Source organism: Haemaphysalis longicornis, unplaced genomic scaffold (genome assembly GCF_048455015.1).
Source record: "Haemaphysalis longicornis isolate Haplotype H1 unplaced genomic scaffold, Haemaphysalis longicornis Haplotype H1 scaffold_7, whole genome shotgun sequence".
In the NCBI taxonomy this organism is placed as follows: Eukaryota; Metazoa; Arthropoda; class Arachnida; order Ixodida; family Ixodidae; genus Haemaphysalis; species Haemaphysalis longicornis.
The window spans coordinates 36884297-36901105 of record NW_027526422.1 but is presented as its reverse complement, the minus strand read 5'-3'; the positions used below and the strand labels follow the sequence as shown (position 1 = coordinate 36901105).

General features: G+C 47.0%; 1 protein-coding gene across 2 annotated transcripts in view; it reads right to left on the bottom strand.

The window, feature by feature from the left end:
* Nucleotides 1-1199: 1199 nt before the first annotated feature.
* The window catches only part of LOC144145249 (tyrosine-protein kinase CSK-like), a 37213-nt gene continuing 21603 nt past the window's right edge, over nt 1200-16809 (bottom strand). For both annotated transcript variants that reach the window (XM_077676785.1, XM_077676786.1), the window contains exons 11-13: nt 13338-13424; nt 6395-6529; nt 1200-5739 (exon numbers count right to left, since the gene is read on the bottom strand). In XM_077676785.1, the coding sequence (XP_077532911.1) occupies nt 5689-5739; nt 6395-6529; nt 13338-13424 (273 nt within the window). In that variant the 3' untranslated portion in view covers nt 1200-5688. The remainder of the gene's footprint in view (nt 5740-6394; nt 6530-13337; nt 13425-16809) is intronic.

Here is a 16809-nt window from a genome sequence, read left to right as displayed (position 1 = left end):
GCAAATGCAATGAGAACTGACTGCGCAAATGTTGAGCGTGTGCATGCACCCCTGACGCAAGAAACAGACGCCACCCAACGGCAGCTCGGCAGAATGCATCTCAGCCCCTCGTGGGGTTCCTGGTCAGCGACGGGGAGACAGTGCCAGTGTTGCCAGGTCTGACAGTGCAGCCTAGTGTTCACAGTAGCATCGACGGCAACACCTTCTCGTGTTAAAACGGAAAGCATATGCTCACCACCTATCACGAGAAGAAAAAATTTTTAAGAATTTCAGTGCGGCAACCAAGGTGCTTCTGAAGCGGTTTCAGGATGCCCCATCCTGATACTCGTCTTCTGGTATGATGGACTCTCGTTATGTTGACGATTTCAAACTGCTGCCAGATACATGTGCACCCAAGTTGGAGACGGCGTTTCCACATGTGGAACTGACCACATTTTGTTCAGTGGTACATGTTAACACTCATTGATGATCGCAAGTTGCCATGATTGGATGCACATATCCGGCTAAACCGCCAGAAATACCTACGCAGATTCCTGTTAATGAACACCTGGTGTCGCCACACATTCAGTTCACGCAAATAAGTCTAGTGTACAGATGTGACAGCATCGGTACCAGGGCATATAGTCAACATGCCAGTTGTATGACATTACTGCAATGTTGCAGCATTACTACAATATCCCAGAGCTGCCGCAGTACCAGTGCAGCCGGTACTGTGGCAAAATCTCTCATTCCAAAATCTCTCAATAGGTCGACGATAGCCACCCCGAGTGAGACATTGTTTACTTCAAGACCACTCCTGACAATTTTAGGAAATTGTGCCGGCTAAAGCATAAGAATGCATATGCATTACGCAACAATAGATGTACAGTTGGCCAAATTTTTAACTTTCATGCGCGAGCGGCGATTTTTCTGTCTCATGACGCTCTTACGAAAGAACAGCCCAGCAGACGATGGGCCCAGTAGATCGCGGGTTCTGAGCGCGCACTTAATCTCGACCTGTTGGGAACTTGGCTTCCGCCATACAGCACTGAGGCATGAAAAGTCTCAGCTCCTGCACACTAGTTAAAGATTTGGCTGACTGTACATCGGGTGACCTTGCTTGATTTGAGCCTCTTGGGCACACGCACCTGCCATACAGCTTACTTCTAGCCCAAACAAAAACAAAACAAAAAAGAAAACAAAGAAACAACAGTGGGCGGTGCCGGAAAGCCTGCATCATGCAGGAATACGAAGAGTCTTTAATGTCTTGTGTCCCAAAAGTGCAGACCCAAAGTTTTCCACTGCATGAAAAGCACGGATATCCGTTGTCCATGTCTCCGATGTCTGTTCCTTGAGCAGAGAAGCACGTCGAAGAGAACCCACCAGAGCGTCTCGAGACAGTTCGTGGACTTGTCAAAGGCACTACTCAAAAGAATGGCAAAACACAGAGACAAGACTCTTGTGCCAAACCAGTCACAAGAAGGGAGAAGAAAAAAAGAAAAAGCTTCCAAAGTCTGCACACAAATTTACGCAACATCCAGGAGCAGCAGCAGCAGCACAAAATGGCACGGGAATGCCACTCCAGTGATTGTCAATATTTTAGTAATGAGCCAACAATTAAAAAAAAAAAAAAAAAAAAAGAAAGGACTGTTTGGGCTCTTGTCAGGACACTGGGGGGTTCCTAGGTGTACCGCTACACACGCAGAAGGCAGCACTACTATATATGCTGCCCTTTCCCCCTTCTAACACACTTTCTTGTTTAGCAGTAATTTAAAAAATAAAACTGGCAGACAATGGTTCCAATCACAGTCTGACTCTGAGAAATCATGATTTCTGCCTCATCTTTTCTTATAAAAAGTGAAAGTAACACAACATTTGATTTAGAACTCTGCCCACAGTTAATGAAAATTCAATAAGGACAATAACTACACTTTTCTGTCGTACCCACGGCTCAAACCTAGCAATCACACCATCAATGAGCACTTAATAAGCAACTGCGAATAAATATACGGCCCTAAATGATTGTACGGCATCACTATACTTGGGGACAACTTTCTGTGGCAATGCAGTCGAGGCTACAGAGCCGAACCGCGCCGTTTCGCTGCGCACCTGGAAGTAGTTCAGAAAAATAATTGGCTGGCTGCAACCTAAGCAATTCAAAAATATATTCTCTTATGTTTTAGCCTTGGACTGATAGCTTTTAAATTACTATCCAGAATATATAAAACAGATCATTTTTTTATTATTTTGGTTTGTATTTTTTTGGTTTCGGCTGTCGCCACTGGCGTCGCAATGGTTCTCTTCCGGAAAAAAAAATATGGCAACCTCATCGATGGCTTTTGGCGGCTTGCCACTTCATTCTCGGTATAGGATTTTTAAAAAAGAAGCTTAAGAAGCAAAAGCTGTCAACACAAACTAAACAAGTGGTTTGCAAAGTCTACGCCCAAGTGAGACTGAGGCAACCGGGACTCTCCGTCGTTTCTGCAATCCATTCCGTCAGCCAGTATGCCAGCGTAAGTGAGTGTGTGTGGGTGCTGCTCTTTCGGTATACTGCGCCCTTGCTGTGCAAGTGCGCTACACATGACCGCGGTGCTGCCCAGTTTTGAGCTTCAGAAGAATTTACAAATCAGTGCACGCTGTCAAAACTGCAGTGCTGACAAAATTCACTTCACTTCTGAACGATACAGAGTTGGGTGGTATACAAGTCCACGGTCGGTCTGAATTCTCCAGTCAAAGCGTTGGCTTGTGTTTACAAACAGATGAAGCGTGGGGGAGGAGATGCCAATATGCCTGCGTGCTCGGTGATCGTGGCTCAGCGCACTCAACCACGGAGCTCATGCGGAGAAATTAGTTGCATCAAATGTGTATCTGTCGCACCAAAACTGAAACCGAAACTAGTGTATTGGGAACTACTTTGGCGCAGCAACATAAGGCAGTTAGCTCCCCCCTCCCCCATAGCCTTCTCTCCATTGCCACAGAAAGTTGTGTGTGAAGAAATTCAGGCAACAAAAGATGCTTCCATAAGTAATGGAACCGCACAATCCGCACCCACAGTTCTGTGCAGCGCTGTGGAAACTGCGGCTCTGGTCAAGCGAAGAAGGGCGAATGCACGCAAGAACACTACCCAAACAGCTCAGGTTTGGCAGCCTCAAGTGCTTTAGGAAAAAGAATTCAAGAAGATTGCTTCAGTACTTAGGTTGCCTCAGCCAATGATTCATGTGCAGCAATTTCGAGCACACGGGGTCAAGCTTCTCTATATTTCCACTAGGTGGCAAAAGGGCACAAAATTTAAAAATAAAGAAGCCACCCCGACAAACGACTCAAATTAATGTCATAGCTGGATATATCAGGGTCCTGCTTTCAAAACAGTTCCACATAGCACCACACTAAAATAACAAATAACTGCTCATTAAGCAAAGTGAGCTCCTCGATAAAACAAAAAATACCCTTTATGTATGTGCTAATCCCTTTGCACATAATTGCCTTTGCATCTGAATGTTTTTAATTTTTCATTTTAAAACTCCTACATTAAAACACCAGGCAAGTACCCCGACACATTCAATCACCGTTCAAGTTCAAGCTTTCAGCTTGGCCTATCACTCCATTTTATTTGATTGCAAATGGTGTATAACTCACCACCATTCAAATTTCTATGAACAATAGGCTGTATTAGGATGTGGGCATGTTAACTGTTTATTATACGAGCCTAAAACAAGACAACAGAACTAGCCCTCCCCTAGCAGAATCCAAGAGACTGTGGGCCAAGTAAGCAGGTTATCTTACAATTTAAAACAACAAGTGGTGGGTAGTAAAACACAAGTTTTGCAACTGCCTTCTAAAATCATTAAATTACGGGGGAAATATGAGGGTGGCTCCACCTCTGTGTACAATTGCTCTAAATGCAGTGACTGCAGTTTCCAAAGCACTGCACAAGGCAGGTGAGACAATTCGAAGCACACTGTAGCCATCCACAGAAGCAAAACATCGAGTTTTCCTTTCAGAGAACACTGCACACTACTTCTTTCGAGGTGGTACACAAAGCATATGGCGTAATTTGGCACAGCAAAAAAATAAATCCATGACAACATCAAATTGACGGGAAAGGAAGCTTTCACGTCGTTTTAACTCAACAGCTGGGCTTGTAAACGGCAGTGACACACAGAACATTGGCATCAGCCAGTAAGACCCAAGACCACATTCACAAGGGAGTTTTGAAACACGTTTTCACGTTTTAAAAAAGCCGCAGCATTAGGCAGCATTTCTTAGGGGGTAACAAGAATATGCAGCGAATGCGGCCATAGTTGTTTCCCACGTGCATGCAAGGGGCATAGCAGCGTATAAATGTCAACTGCGAAAAAGTGTGGACACTATATAATGCCAACATTCAATGGACGTACTCAACTATGCCAGAGGCATGGCTTAGAAAAGGATTTCAAAAGTGAGGCAAGTTGAACTTTATCTCAGCGTTCTTTCACGCATTCCCCCCAACACCTCTTTTTGGCTGTTGTGACATTGCCTCATTATAAAGAAAAACAACTAGCAACTTACACCCGATACATTTCGGCACTGTTCAAGTTAAAACCGCACGCTGGCGGGTAAAAACACCTCGCTTTAAAATTAGACACTTAAGGCACAAATAAAGGAAAGGCGGCGACTCTTAGCCAATGCTTCAATGCAGCTGATGTGGTCTTGCAGCTTGAGATAAACGTTCTCTGGCAGTTACACATACACACACCATACAAGCTTACGCAAGGTAGATCTGACCGACATGCCGCTGCTGACAGCACAAAATAAGATATGCATTTCACTCGCGCCACCCGTCAGCCGCCTGGATAGCCCGGGCTGCTGATTAAAAACTTGCCACAGAGCTGGAAAGGCGGCTCCACATCAACTTCGGAAGAAACGGCCTATTCTTCCCCGGCCGAAAAATTATCAGTCATTCTCGTCTGATGCAGCATGCAGTCACCGAAGATTGACTGCAGAGCGGCGCTTCGAAACTTGAGCACAAGGCCTGCAGGTAGCAACCTCCTCCGGCTGCAATTTGAGTATCTCACCCCTAAGGTCCCAGAATGGAGATTAGAAACGACCATACCTCAGTGGAAGAGCATGCAGTGGCCGTGTGAGAAGCGAGGACATGAAAAAAAAAACCACGCCGATAAGATGAGGAAGAAGGGAGGAAGAAAAACACACCCTCGGGCTACAACACCGCGCCCCCTCGTGGTGGCTGGTAGCGGCGCACCTTGCCTAAGGGGGGATCTGAGTCTGAAGGTAGGCGGCCACCAGGAGCGTAAAGGCACCTGCCACAGACACGCGGGTCCGGTGCTCTCCTCGCGACATCTTCAGCGTGGCTGCACCAGACGCATTACTGTTCAACACCTCCAACCCTTCGGCTGCAGTTGTCTCGGAGTGTTCAACGACTGTCCCGTTGCCGACTGCTTGAGCCAGCTCAATTCCATTCGAGCAACAGGGCTCGCACTCTCCTCTTGCACTTGGGAGAGCGCCGTCTGGGCCACCGTCCACCACACTTTGGTTGTCGACCACCACTGGGACACAGGACGCGGTCGCCACTTTGCTGTCTGCCACAGCAGTGGGACCCCCGGTGGGAGAGGTGATCTTAGCGGGGGACCACTTGCCAGATGTCCCCTCCACCAGACAGTTCTCTGCACAGCACCGAGTGGTCACCTCTGGGAAGTCACTCACACAGCGCTGTCAGATGGCATTCTGGGCTTCCAGACGCAGACCCTGCAGCTTGCGGAGAACCTGCCCATGAAGAGGGGAACACACACTCAGGCCCAAAGCGAGACCTGTGCCACCGCGAGATATGCCTTGCCGCGACACTTACTCACACAGGCACATTTAACTGGTTGCCCCGAGCTGCGAAAGTGGCTGCAGTGGCCTTCTTTCAAGCTTGCTACCCTGTGAGCAGCCATGTAACACCACAGCTGCTAGCCAGCTAATTAAACCTTGCAGACCACAGATGTTCAAGACCACAAAGAAATGTGGGGGAAGTCCTTGCATAAGCAACACCCAACAGCTAACTGCAAAGCAAGCAGCCCCCTGACAGCTGTGAAGGGTTGAGTAAACTGTGAGGCGCTTCAATCTTGTGGCCTGAATTGCACCGAGTGGCACCGCTTCTTACCGACAAAACTACCGAGTTGGCTCGTTGGCTTGTACAGAATAAAAGGCTCAAATTGCAAAATTTGCAAAACGACGATGACGGAATCAACATCCGGCACATTCCCCAAATCATTTAGCATGCCACACTGAAATCTATGTACGTATCCCGGTCATTTTGCACGCAGGCCTTTTATTCGGGCCTGTTGCAGCCCTCCAGAATGCACTTCCAGGCTACGAGCAATGCGACAAACCAGTTCACAGCTGGGAAGCAGAAGAAGAAGAAAGCATGGCTGCCGACCTGTGCGAAGGTGGGCCTCTCCTGTGGCTCCTCCTGCCAGGCGGCCCGCATCAGCTCGTATACGTCACTGGGGCAGCCCTCAGGTGACTCCATGCGGTAGCCCTTGCTCACGTGGCGCACCACGTCTGCCAGGGGCTGTGCACGAGGGGCGCAATCACGTGACCAGCCAATATAGCACATGACTGTAAAAGAACTCGCTCAAACGGCACCACTCTACCGAGTTCATTTCAAAGCAGCGATTTTATGCCAGCTGTCGGCGTGCGCATTGGCATCAGAGGTGGCGTGCCTTTCAGCGTCGCCTTCCTACTAGTGTATCCGGCCGGGGAAGGGGGGAGGGGGGGAATTAACAAAGGGTGTTTCCCGTAGTGTTCGCATCGGGATAAGAGCATAGTCAGCATGGATAGGAGCATAGTACAAGAGACACATCGGCCACCTTATTAAAGTTGAGCCCACTTGTAACGACACTGTGTATAACAATATACTGGGTATAACAATGAACAACTAAGGCACTGTCCACTTTTGTATGCTTTCTATGGTAAGATAAACCGCTTATTACAATGCTCCAGCACCATGATACCAGATATATCGTTATGATAGTATCTGGTTACAGTCTGCACCGAAAATGCAAGCTGCCACTGGCTCTTTGGCCGGCGGCATGCGGCGAGCGCGGCCCCTTCCACCCCTCAGAAAGCGAGTCGAGTGCGTCGCTTACGAGGAAGCGAGGGGAGGAGGAGAGCAGCTTTCCCTCCATGCCCCCCTCCCAGCGCCGTTGCTTTTGCATCAACCCCACGTCCGCTTGCGAGCTCACGCCACTGTTGTGTCACATGCGGCCGGCTTTGAATTTGACTGGGTGCCTCTTTAATTGCTTCTGTTTTTCTGTGGAAGGGACTTGTAGGTCGACATTTTAGAAACGTCCGAATGCCTCACTGAAGAGGTGATCGTTGCGTGGATACGTGCTGCGTACAGTGGTGACAGTGACGGCTTTGACAACGCGGTTGACCAGCCTTCGCAGGAGGCCCAACGCATAATACAGTCCCTCAGAGACTTCGTTTCCACCAAGGACCTTTCGCTCAGCTAGGTGAAGCCCTTGTAGATGCTCTTGGAAAAGATGTCCGCCAGCTTTGCGTGCAGCAAACAAAGCTGACCGACTATGGCTTCTTTTCAGCAGATAAGCAGTAGTACGGCCTTGCTTGCATGCAAATACAGTCGAACCCCGGCACAACGAACGCCGCTTCAACGAAATTTCCGCTTCAGCGAAGGATTTACGATTCCCCGTCAGTGGCCCATAGGGTTCAATGCATTAATATTCTCACCACAACGAACACTTTTCCAAATGCCGTTCCACTTAAACGAAATTTGACGACGCATTCCAGGCTTAAAAAATTAATGTTTAGTATAAGGAACACCAGTTCGAACATTTTCGCACATTGAATTATGTCAACAGAGTTAAAATCGCGTGCCAGCACCAGCAGAAACTGCCACTGATGATCGAGCATGGCGGCCGCCATTGCTCGATGGCGACGCCGATGAGACTGATTGCCGTTGGCTTGAAACCCGCCTTGAAAGTTTTCAGCAGCGGGCAATCAGAAACGGAGGCTCAGTCTGGCTGTGGCTCTGTTATCCCGTCAGTCCATGCGGCATCTCTGCGTTGTTTGGCCGGCGTTGTAGGGTTAACTGTGTGCAAGTGCGCAGTTCATGCTGTGCACGTGGGGCGGTGTTTGATTTCGGCGACGCATTTCTGTTGTTGCGGGCTTTTCGACATGGCCACGCCATGCAAGAAGTTGCAAGTGGACAGAAGAAAAGTGACGTTGCGGAGAAGTTTGGAATTTTTCCGAGTTCGCTCTCCACCATTCTGAAGTCGAAAGAGACGATCGAGAAAGCGCTTGCATCGGGAACATCAGCCAAGCGGAAGAAGTTGACACCGTCGGCGCATGAAGAGCTCGAAAAGGCGGTGTACAAGTGGTTTGTAGAAACGAGGGCGAAAAAAATCCGTATCAGTGGGCACGCAGTGCAGCAGAAGGCACTGAATTTTGCTTGCCTTTTGGGCATAGAAGACTTTAAAGCCAGCACTGGCTGGCTGAGCCGGTTCAACACCCGCCACGATATTGTAGGCAAGATGCTCAGCGGAGAATCGGCATCCGCAGACACGAGCAGCGCATCAGCCTGGGTGTCGGAGAACGTTCCGGCGTTGTTGGAAGAGTACGCCATGTGCGACATATACAACGCCGACAAAACGGGTCTCTTTTATGAGATGCTGCCATGTAAAACCCTTGACATGAAGGGTCAGCGTTGCCACGGCGGCAAACACAGCAAAAAGCGCGTGACTGTGCTGCTGTGCGCCAACGCGGACGGGTCCGACAAGCGCCCGCCACTAGTTGTCGGAAAAAGTGCAAGGCCCCGTTGCTTTAAGGGGGGACGTGGCTTTCAAAATCAACTTTTTTATTTCTTTGTGGATTTTGATGAAAATTGGCACAGCAACTGGAAATGCTTCTGTGATATCACCATAAAAATTTCAAAGTAATATTTTGAAAACTTTTTTATGTATGAAATTTTCTTTCTGTTCCGCTTGTACCGAGCTTGAGCGGCTTATAAAACACGATAGAAAACTTGTTCGAAGTGCTTTGCATTCCCAAATGAATGGACGAGGTCGTGACAGTTTTAGAATTTTTTTTTACAACACAATGTTTTTTAGTTTTCATTTTTTTAGAGGCTTATGTGCAACAGGCATGTCAACTGTGAACGATTATTTGAATAAAAAAATCACAAAAAACAAATCTGGAAAACCAAAAGTGTCACGACCTGAACAGTTCATCAAGGAATGTAATGCAAGAAACGGAATCAAAATAGACCCAGCGGTAACGAAGAAATCCCTGGAACAAGCGACACAGGTGGCAAAAAAAACTGTTTTGAGAAAACGGCTTCCGAAGTTGCAACATAGGTTTCACATATCAAAAGTCGTCACAGTTGTAGCCTTTCATGTCTTTTTGAAGATGGGGCTTCTGGAAGGCCTTGCCTTGAAATTGGAGTGCCTTTTACAGCCTTTCTCTTTCCAGAAAACATCATTTTCAGCTCCTCCATGAAGAGTACATACCCCCCTTTGCAAACCAAACGGAGGGGAGATGGGTTTCAATGGGCTTTCAATGCAAAGTAGGTTAGTTGGTTGGCTGTATCGCACTGGACAACCTCCTTTTGCAGTGTTGTCACCATGGCAACAAGTTAAGCATTTTTTTACTTCAATTTTAACCATTTTGGCTTTTTTTATGTTTTATCTTGCCTGGCACAGCAACTTAGTACTCATACGGGCAGGTGTTCATTGCCAAAAGTTTGCATACCACAAGGATGAAAATGAGCTACTTTGAAGCTTGGTAGAGTATTCTGCATAACTCCCAACTTCAATGCAAGATCATATTTTTTTACTACTTTTGACATTCAAGTCATCCAATATTTCTCGCAGCACAGCCAGTATGCCCTGAGTAGAGTGTACTAGTACACTCTACCCTGAGCAATGGTGTCAATAATTTCCTTAAAAAAATCACTGTTAAATGCTGCCACAGTAACGTACATTTTTAACGCAGAGAGCATATTTTTATTCCTATATTACTAACTAAAACCTGTTTGCATGAAAATTACAAGTGCACGGGAAACATTGCGCAAGAAAGGCGATATGGCTCGCAGGCATCGCAGCGCACGCTTACCGCGACATATCGAACTTTGATTATACCTGATATGGCTGGTCAGGTCGCTTTTAAGATTAAATCTAACGTCGCAGGCATTAATTACAACTACTGGCGTTCAATCGTAACCGGTTGCCCAGTCATGTGATGCTCCAATGCGCGTCGGCTATGCCGTGCGCGCCGCAGCGTTTGACGCGTCGACCGTTTCTTTCTCAAGGCTAGCGAGCCCACAGTCAAAACACAGCAATAACTAAGCGTGTAAACATCGCAAATCCGACTAAAAGTTCACTTCACGAACCGCTATCGCAAGCGCGCACACCGCGTCACCCTCCGGGGTCTGGCGACGGTAGAGTCACGCGCACCACGAAGCGTTCGATGACCTCCGCCTTTCGAGCCGCACAACTTCCCGTAATCTGGCTCGTTATCTCTGGCATTCCCATCGCGATAACGTCCGTGTTAAATACCACAGATTGAACAGAAACTCGGCCGAGCGAAGCGGCGAAAATGAACTCAATCCGCTCGCTACGCAGCTCAGGCGGCCGCCATCTTGCGTTGCGCCCGCGACATCCAATCAGGAGGGTCGTCGTTCTGCGCCCCGACCGGAGGACCAATAGCGCTTCAGCATCTATTTCTAGCTTCGTTTGTGCGTCGTTTCTTTTCTGCCGTTTGTGCGTTTGTGAATGAACGAAGATAAAAGAGACGAGAGGAACCGGAAAGACGATCGCTCGGCCGATCTAACCATATCAAAATGGCCGCGCCCAGTGGCACCGTTGCGGAGATAGAGCGTTCCGAAAATTGCCGTTTTTTCGCCCTTTTGCACTGATAGTTTGTCAGCGCGCCTGACTAAAGTATTTTTTTATGCCACTTTGTGACGCTTTTCAGCGTAAAAACTTTGCAGACGCACAGAATAGGAAGCCGAATATGTGGGTTTCAAAAAAACGCTGTTTTGGTCATTTTTCCGAAGTTGAAAGCCGCGTCCCCCCTTAAAGGCACTCGGGGCCTTTCCGTGAAATATGTGGCCAACAGCCGATCGTGGATGACGCGAGCCATTTTTTCAGACTGGGTGGCGTCGTTCGACAGTGACATGGGGAGGCAGGGCCGCCGTGTTTGCCTGTTGCTGGACAACTGCTCCGCTCATCACATCCCAGATGCGCAGCTGACAAATGTGGAGCTGAAGTTCTTCCCGCCTAACTGCACTTCTGTGATACAGCCCCTGGACCAAAGGGTCATAAGAAGCTTGAAGTGCGCCTACCACCAGCGGGTAATACAGCGCCTCCTAGTCTACCTGGACAACGGTCGCGACGCCAAGTTGAACTTGTACATAGCGCTGGAGATGATGGCCGCCGCATGGGCTGCAACCGGGCGAGAAATCGTCGCCAACTGTTTCGAGCATGCTGGACTTAAGCTCGGAGACGCGGACGCCGACTTTCCTGAGGATCTTGCCGACTGCAGTGAAGCAGGGCGTCCGCCGGCGGAGGCGCTTGCGTCCTGGGCGGCCCTTCAGGATGCAGGAAATGTGCCGTGCGGTGTTGAGCTCGACGACTTCATCGGCGCTGACGCTGATGTGATCGCGCACGAAGAACTAAGTGATGAGGACATCATAAAGAGTGTCCGCGACGAGGAGGACTCAGATGAAGACGAAGTGCCGGACCTGCCGCCTCCCACCGGCCACAGCGCGCGTACTCGATGCGTTTGATGTCGTGAGGAACTGCGTGGCTGCGAATGACGACGAAGTCGCCATGCTACTGCTCACGGAGTGTGAGAACCGCGTGATGGCGTTCCTCGGAAGGAAAACAAAGCAGGCTACACTGCCTGAGCTTTGGAAATAAATGTTTTGTGGTCTAAAAGTTCAGGTGAGCTGTTTTTTTTTTTTTGAATTTCACATCAACGAAATTTTCGCTTCAACGAATTTTTTGTCGTGCACCGTCAATTTCGTTGTAGCGGGACTCAACTGTAAAATGTTTTGAGCTCTGTTATAACAATTATCGGTTATAATGATGGAATTTCCTTGGAACTTGGACATTCTTATTCAGGGTTCGTACGGGCTTCAAAAGCAAAAATTCAAGGGTTTTCAAGGACTTTCAAGGACCAGAAAACACATTTTCAAGGTCCCCATCTTATGTTTTATCTGGGATTATTTGTAACTTTTTCAACACAATGCAAAATTTCGTTATTGCCCAATACCTAAGCACATTAGTGCACATTTAGATAGGCACTAACGGGTTCTTGAATGCTCCCCCAGCTTTATTTTTTATTTAAGAGTTAGTATTTAGAGGTTCTTGTTTTTTCTTGGTGTTTTGCTGAGGCTTTTTGATTTCAAAACTTCATTCATTAATGTTGCCTGCATCTCCTGCTTTGTCAGCAAGAGTATCAGCTGAAATTAACTCAGCAAGTGTTGCTGCAAGGCAGGATGAACTATGTACACATCCACCATTTGCACGTAAAAGCAAACGCAGATGGAGCGTATGAGGCACAGCAAACACGCAATGAGCGGCCGTCCACAGACTAGATGGAACATGCAAGATAGGGAACAGAACCCGGGTTTCACTGGATTGTATCGTGAGATGGATTTTATTTAGGAGTGCTGCTCCCAATGTTGCCTCATAATAATGAGAATCCACCAAACTCGTAATTTCACGCAATACACTGAAACTTGATTGTTACAATGTTTCTTTACATTTTTAACACCTAAAATTCACGACAAACACTTTAAATTCTTGTGAAAAGATAGGGCCATTGGTTCTCTCCAAAAAAATCAAGGGTTTTCAAGGACCATTTAAAAATTCCAGGACTTTCCAGGCCTTGAAATTGACACTTCTAAATTCAAGGGTTTTCAAGGTTTTCAAGGACCTGTGCGAACCCTGTTATTTATAAGTGGACTATAATGCATCTGCCCTGAAGTGTTCATACAAAAGCATTCTTTTTGAGTGCATGAGAAACAGGACAGCAGCCTGCTTAGATAATAGACTACTGAATCAACAAAAGCCACCTTTTTTTTTTTCTTTTCCTGATGCAGCTACTGCGCATTGTGGTGAATAGCGAATGTCCCAAAGAATTATTTTTTGCTACCACTATTAGGATTGCTGCTTCAGAGCAAGACACTGTCACTGTGTTTGTTCTACAAGGCTAGTTCAGAGGCCATCACAAGATCTATGTGTAAAAAAAAATCCGGACATATTTTTTTCAACACCCAACACTTTCTGCTTGTTACCGGCCTATGTATGAGGCATGCTGTAAAAAAAGAAGTGTCACGGAAGAAGCGCACTCACAATTCTTGGGTAGGGCACTCGTCCAAAGGAGTATATCTCCCACAGCAGGATGCCAAAGCTCCACATGTCCGACTTGTTGGAGAATTTCTGCACACCAAGAACGGAAAAGAAGGATCGTAATTAAAAACTTCGGTCAACAAGAGTGGCTTTTATACGGCAGCCAAGAAACAGCAGCAATAGTGAGGATATCATTCGTGCTACACATGAAGCAACACTTATACCGTTTGGAAAGTCATAAGAATGCTGTGGTTTTGAAACCATGCATGTGTAGCATATCACAACGTGCAATAACCCTCTGGAAATCAATTCTACTCAAGTTTTGCCTCGTCGATGAGTTGCGAGTGTTATGTAAATCTCATTACTGATGAAGATTGGCCACTAAAACTTACAAAAAGGAAGGTTAAGGGAAATGCAGGCATAATGTAACTCAGTGTGCAAACACTTGTGCACAAAAAGTGGAAACGGCAATCACAACACAATAGGCGGTATTCATTGAAAAGTTTAGCTGTCAATTTCTTCGCTTGGCAACACCGAAATGGACATGGACATGGCGCGGCTTGTGCCACTGCGGCCGCACGCCGAAGAAAAAAATAACACCAGCGTGCGTCGTCTGCTCCGTTTCAACCAGATTCTCAACAGTGGTGTCAACAGAGTTGTTGTTAATCGCACTCACATTGGAGTCGAGGCATTACTTTGCGTTCAGCGGGCTAGAGCTTGGAATGTCCAAGCCATATCATGCGCTTAGCACGGACAAGTACCGCCATCCCGCGGAGCCCGCGGTAACCAGTGACAGCGCGCTCACATGGTTGCCTGCACGCGTGCCTTGCCAGTGAATACAAGCTATACGTGCAGACACTAGGCAAAACTAGGTAATGTTCAGCGTGCTTAATACTGGCACAAAACTGCCGATAAAACCTCCCCGTCCCATACCCGAACCTTGCAGTTGAAGGAGCACTTGCCGTAGGCTTGAGGACACCACACATCGTCACCTAATCATCTGAGCTCACAAGGGAGCCAAGTGCACCTTTACCTTATTAACAGAGGCAGGCCAATTATTCTCTGGAAGCCCTGCCACACCACGGAATGTTGCGAGGGATTGTGTACTACCCACCTACAGTGCCTGAGTAAGTCGCTTTTAAGCAGCTCCTCCAGGCCCTCTTAATCCTGTTGTACTGACTGCCATTATGAAACACTCGCTTCCTGCTTTGAATTGCCGATTTGCCCCTTTTCCATGCTGCTGCTTGCTAGGCTCTTTGCAGGCTTAGATGGTGAATGAACAGCGAATAACTGCAAGGCAAAATTTTCAACAGTGAGCTCCCTTTCATTGCTATCGTATGACTGCTTTTAAGCAGATGCTACAACCTGCTGCCCTGAAGCAAATTTAAAAGCACCCCTTGGACTGTGGCCGTCTCCTCGTTCCAGTGGAAAGTGCTAGCCACAATATTTGACTACCTTCACAACACTGGTGTTGCTGAAACAATATAGGACTCAACCAAGTGAAAAAAAAAAAAAAAAAACACAGGACACACTAAACCCCTTTACATGGCCTTTGTAGACTATGAGAAAGCGTTTGACTCAGCACACATTGCAGCCATGGTAAAAGCATTAAAAGTCCAGGGAATAGAAGAGACCTGCATAAAATTTCTAGACGACATATATAAGGGATGTACGGGCAGGTTAACGCTTCACAAGCAAAGCAATAAATTTCCAATCTAAAAGGGAGTAAGACAGGGGATACCATCTCGCCAAGACTGTTCACAGCCACATGTGGAGGGGGTATTTAGAAAACTTGAATGGGAAAGAACAGGACTGAGGATAAACGGGGAATACGCGAGTCATTTGAGGTTTGCAGACGACATGGTCTTGCCGAGTGAGACTGCACAACACCTGCACAAAATGCTTGAAGAACTACAATCAGAAAGCAAAGCCGTGGGGCTAAAAATAAATATGAATAAATCTAAGGTAATGAGGAATATGCACGCCGGAAGCGCCCCCTTCAACTTAGAAAATGAAACGCTAGGAGAAGCAAAAGAATACAACTACTTTGGACACATGGCCAGTACTGACTCCAACTACTAGAGACAAATCCAGCGCAGAACACGTATGGGCTGGGAAGCACTCGGCAAGCACTCCCAAATAATGAAAAGTAAGCTACCTTTATCACTCAAAAAAAAAAAAAAAAAATTTCACAGTCAGAGCATACTACGAGTGATGACATACAGAGCTGAAACTTGGTGCCTTAATAAACACATGGAAAGCAAACTTAGACCGGCTCAATGGGCCATGGAACGAACAACGATAGGAGCAACAGAGACAGGAAACGAGCATCCTGGATCAGGGAACAAACTCAAATAGAAGATATCATAGTGCAAGTACAGAAAAGGAATGGACTTGGGCTGGCCATGTAGTGAGAAGAACCGACAACAGGAAGACAATTAGGGGCAGACAATTAGGGTAACAGAGTGGACACCAAGAGATGGGTCTACAAGAAGGGGAAGGCCAATAACCCGACAATGGAGGGATGAAATCAGGAAGTTAGTCAAAGGGAGAGGCCTTTGCCCTGCAGTGGGCCTATGTAGGCTGTTGATGACGGTGATGATGGAATCACTATGTGATACCATCTAGACTTTTCACGGGACACACTCAAGGTCACACACACACAGGCGGCCTCCTTTTTCTTCCTTTTTCCCTTTTTCTCTTCTTTTAACTCTTCCGTTACTGCGCCTATTCAAAATCGTCCAATCTGAACGATACTTTCGGAGCACCTTTTCATAGCGTTTCAGGCGTTGCTCGAACAAGTAAAGCTGTTTGGAGTGAGATCAGAAAATTGCCTTTCAAAATCAGTTTTGTTTTCATTTTTGCAACAAAAACGTGAATTTTGACACGCGTTTTGAATCACCTGAGCATGGAAAAGGGGCGTGGTCATCCCACGTCACTGCTACCAACGAAGAATGTGTGCCACTCGTAATTATTCTGCATCAGCGTTTGTTTTTTGTTATCAGGGCACGAATGATGAACCAGCAAACGATTTTCAATCGTCAGATTTGCACTCTGACAGTAATAATTCCAGAAATCGTCTGAAAATGTCAAGCAGTGCCTGCTTGCAAAGCTACTTTACGATTTTAGGCAGTTTTATTGCCTTTGCACACGTTGTCTTAAGTTGTGTGGTAGTTATACTTACCCCAGGACCATTCGCGAACAGTTTACACTATCAGTTTCGTTTCTGCATCGCGAAATTCATTTTTAGCGCTACTACACAGTTACTCAACTTCAAGGCTGCCTCGCGCCTTGACCGTCCGCGACTGATCCTTGAACAAAGCATGCTGCTCCTGATTTCACTGAACCCTAACCCAATTTCTGCGATAAGAACTTCAGATGCAAGTCAAAAGATCACACCCAGTCGCCAGATATATGTTCCGACGAGGACAGCGCTTCAAACCAACCTTACACACTGCCAGCTGTTCGCCTTCCA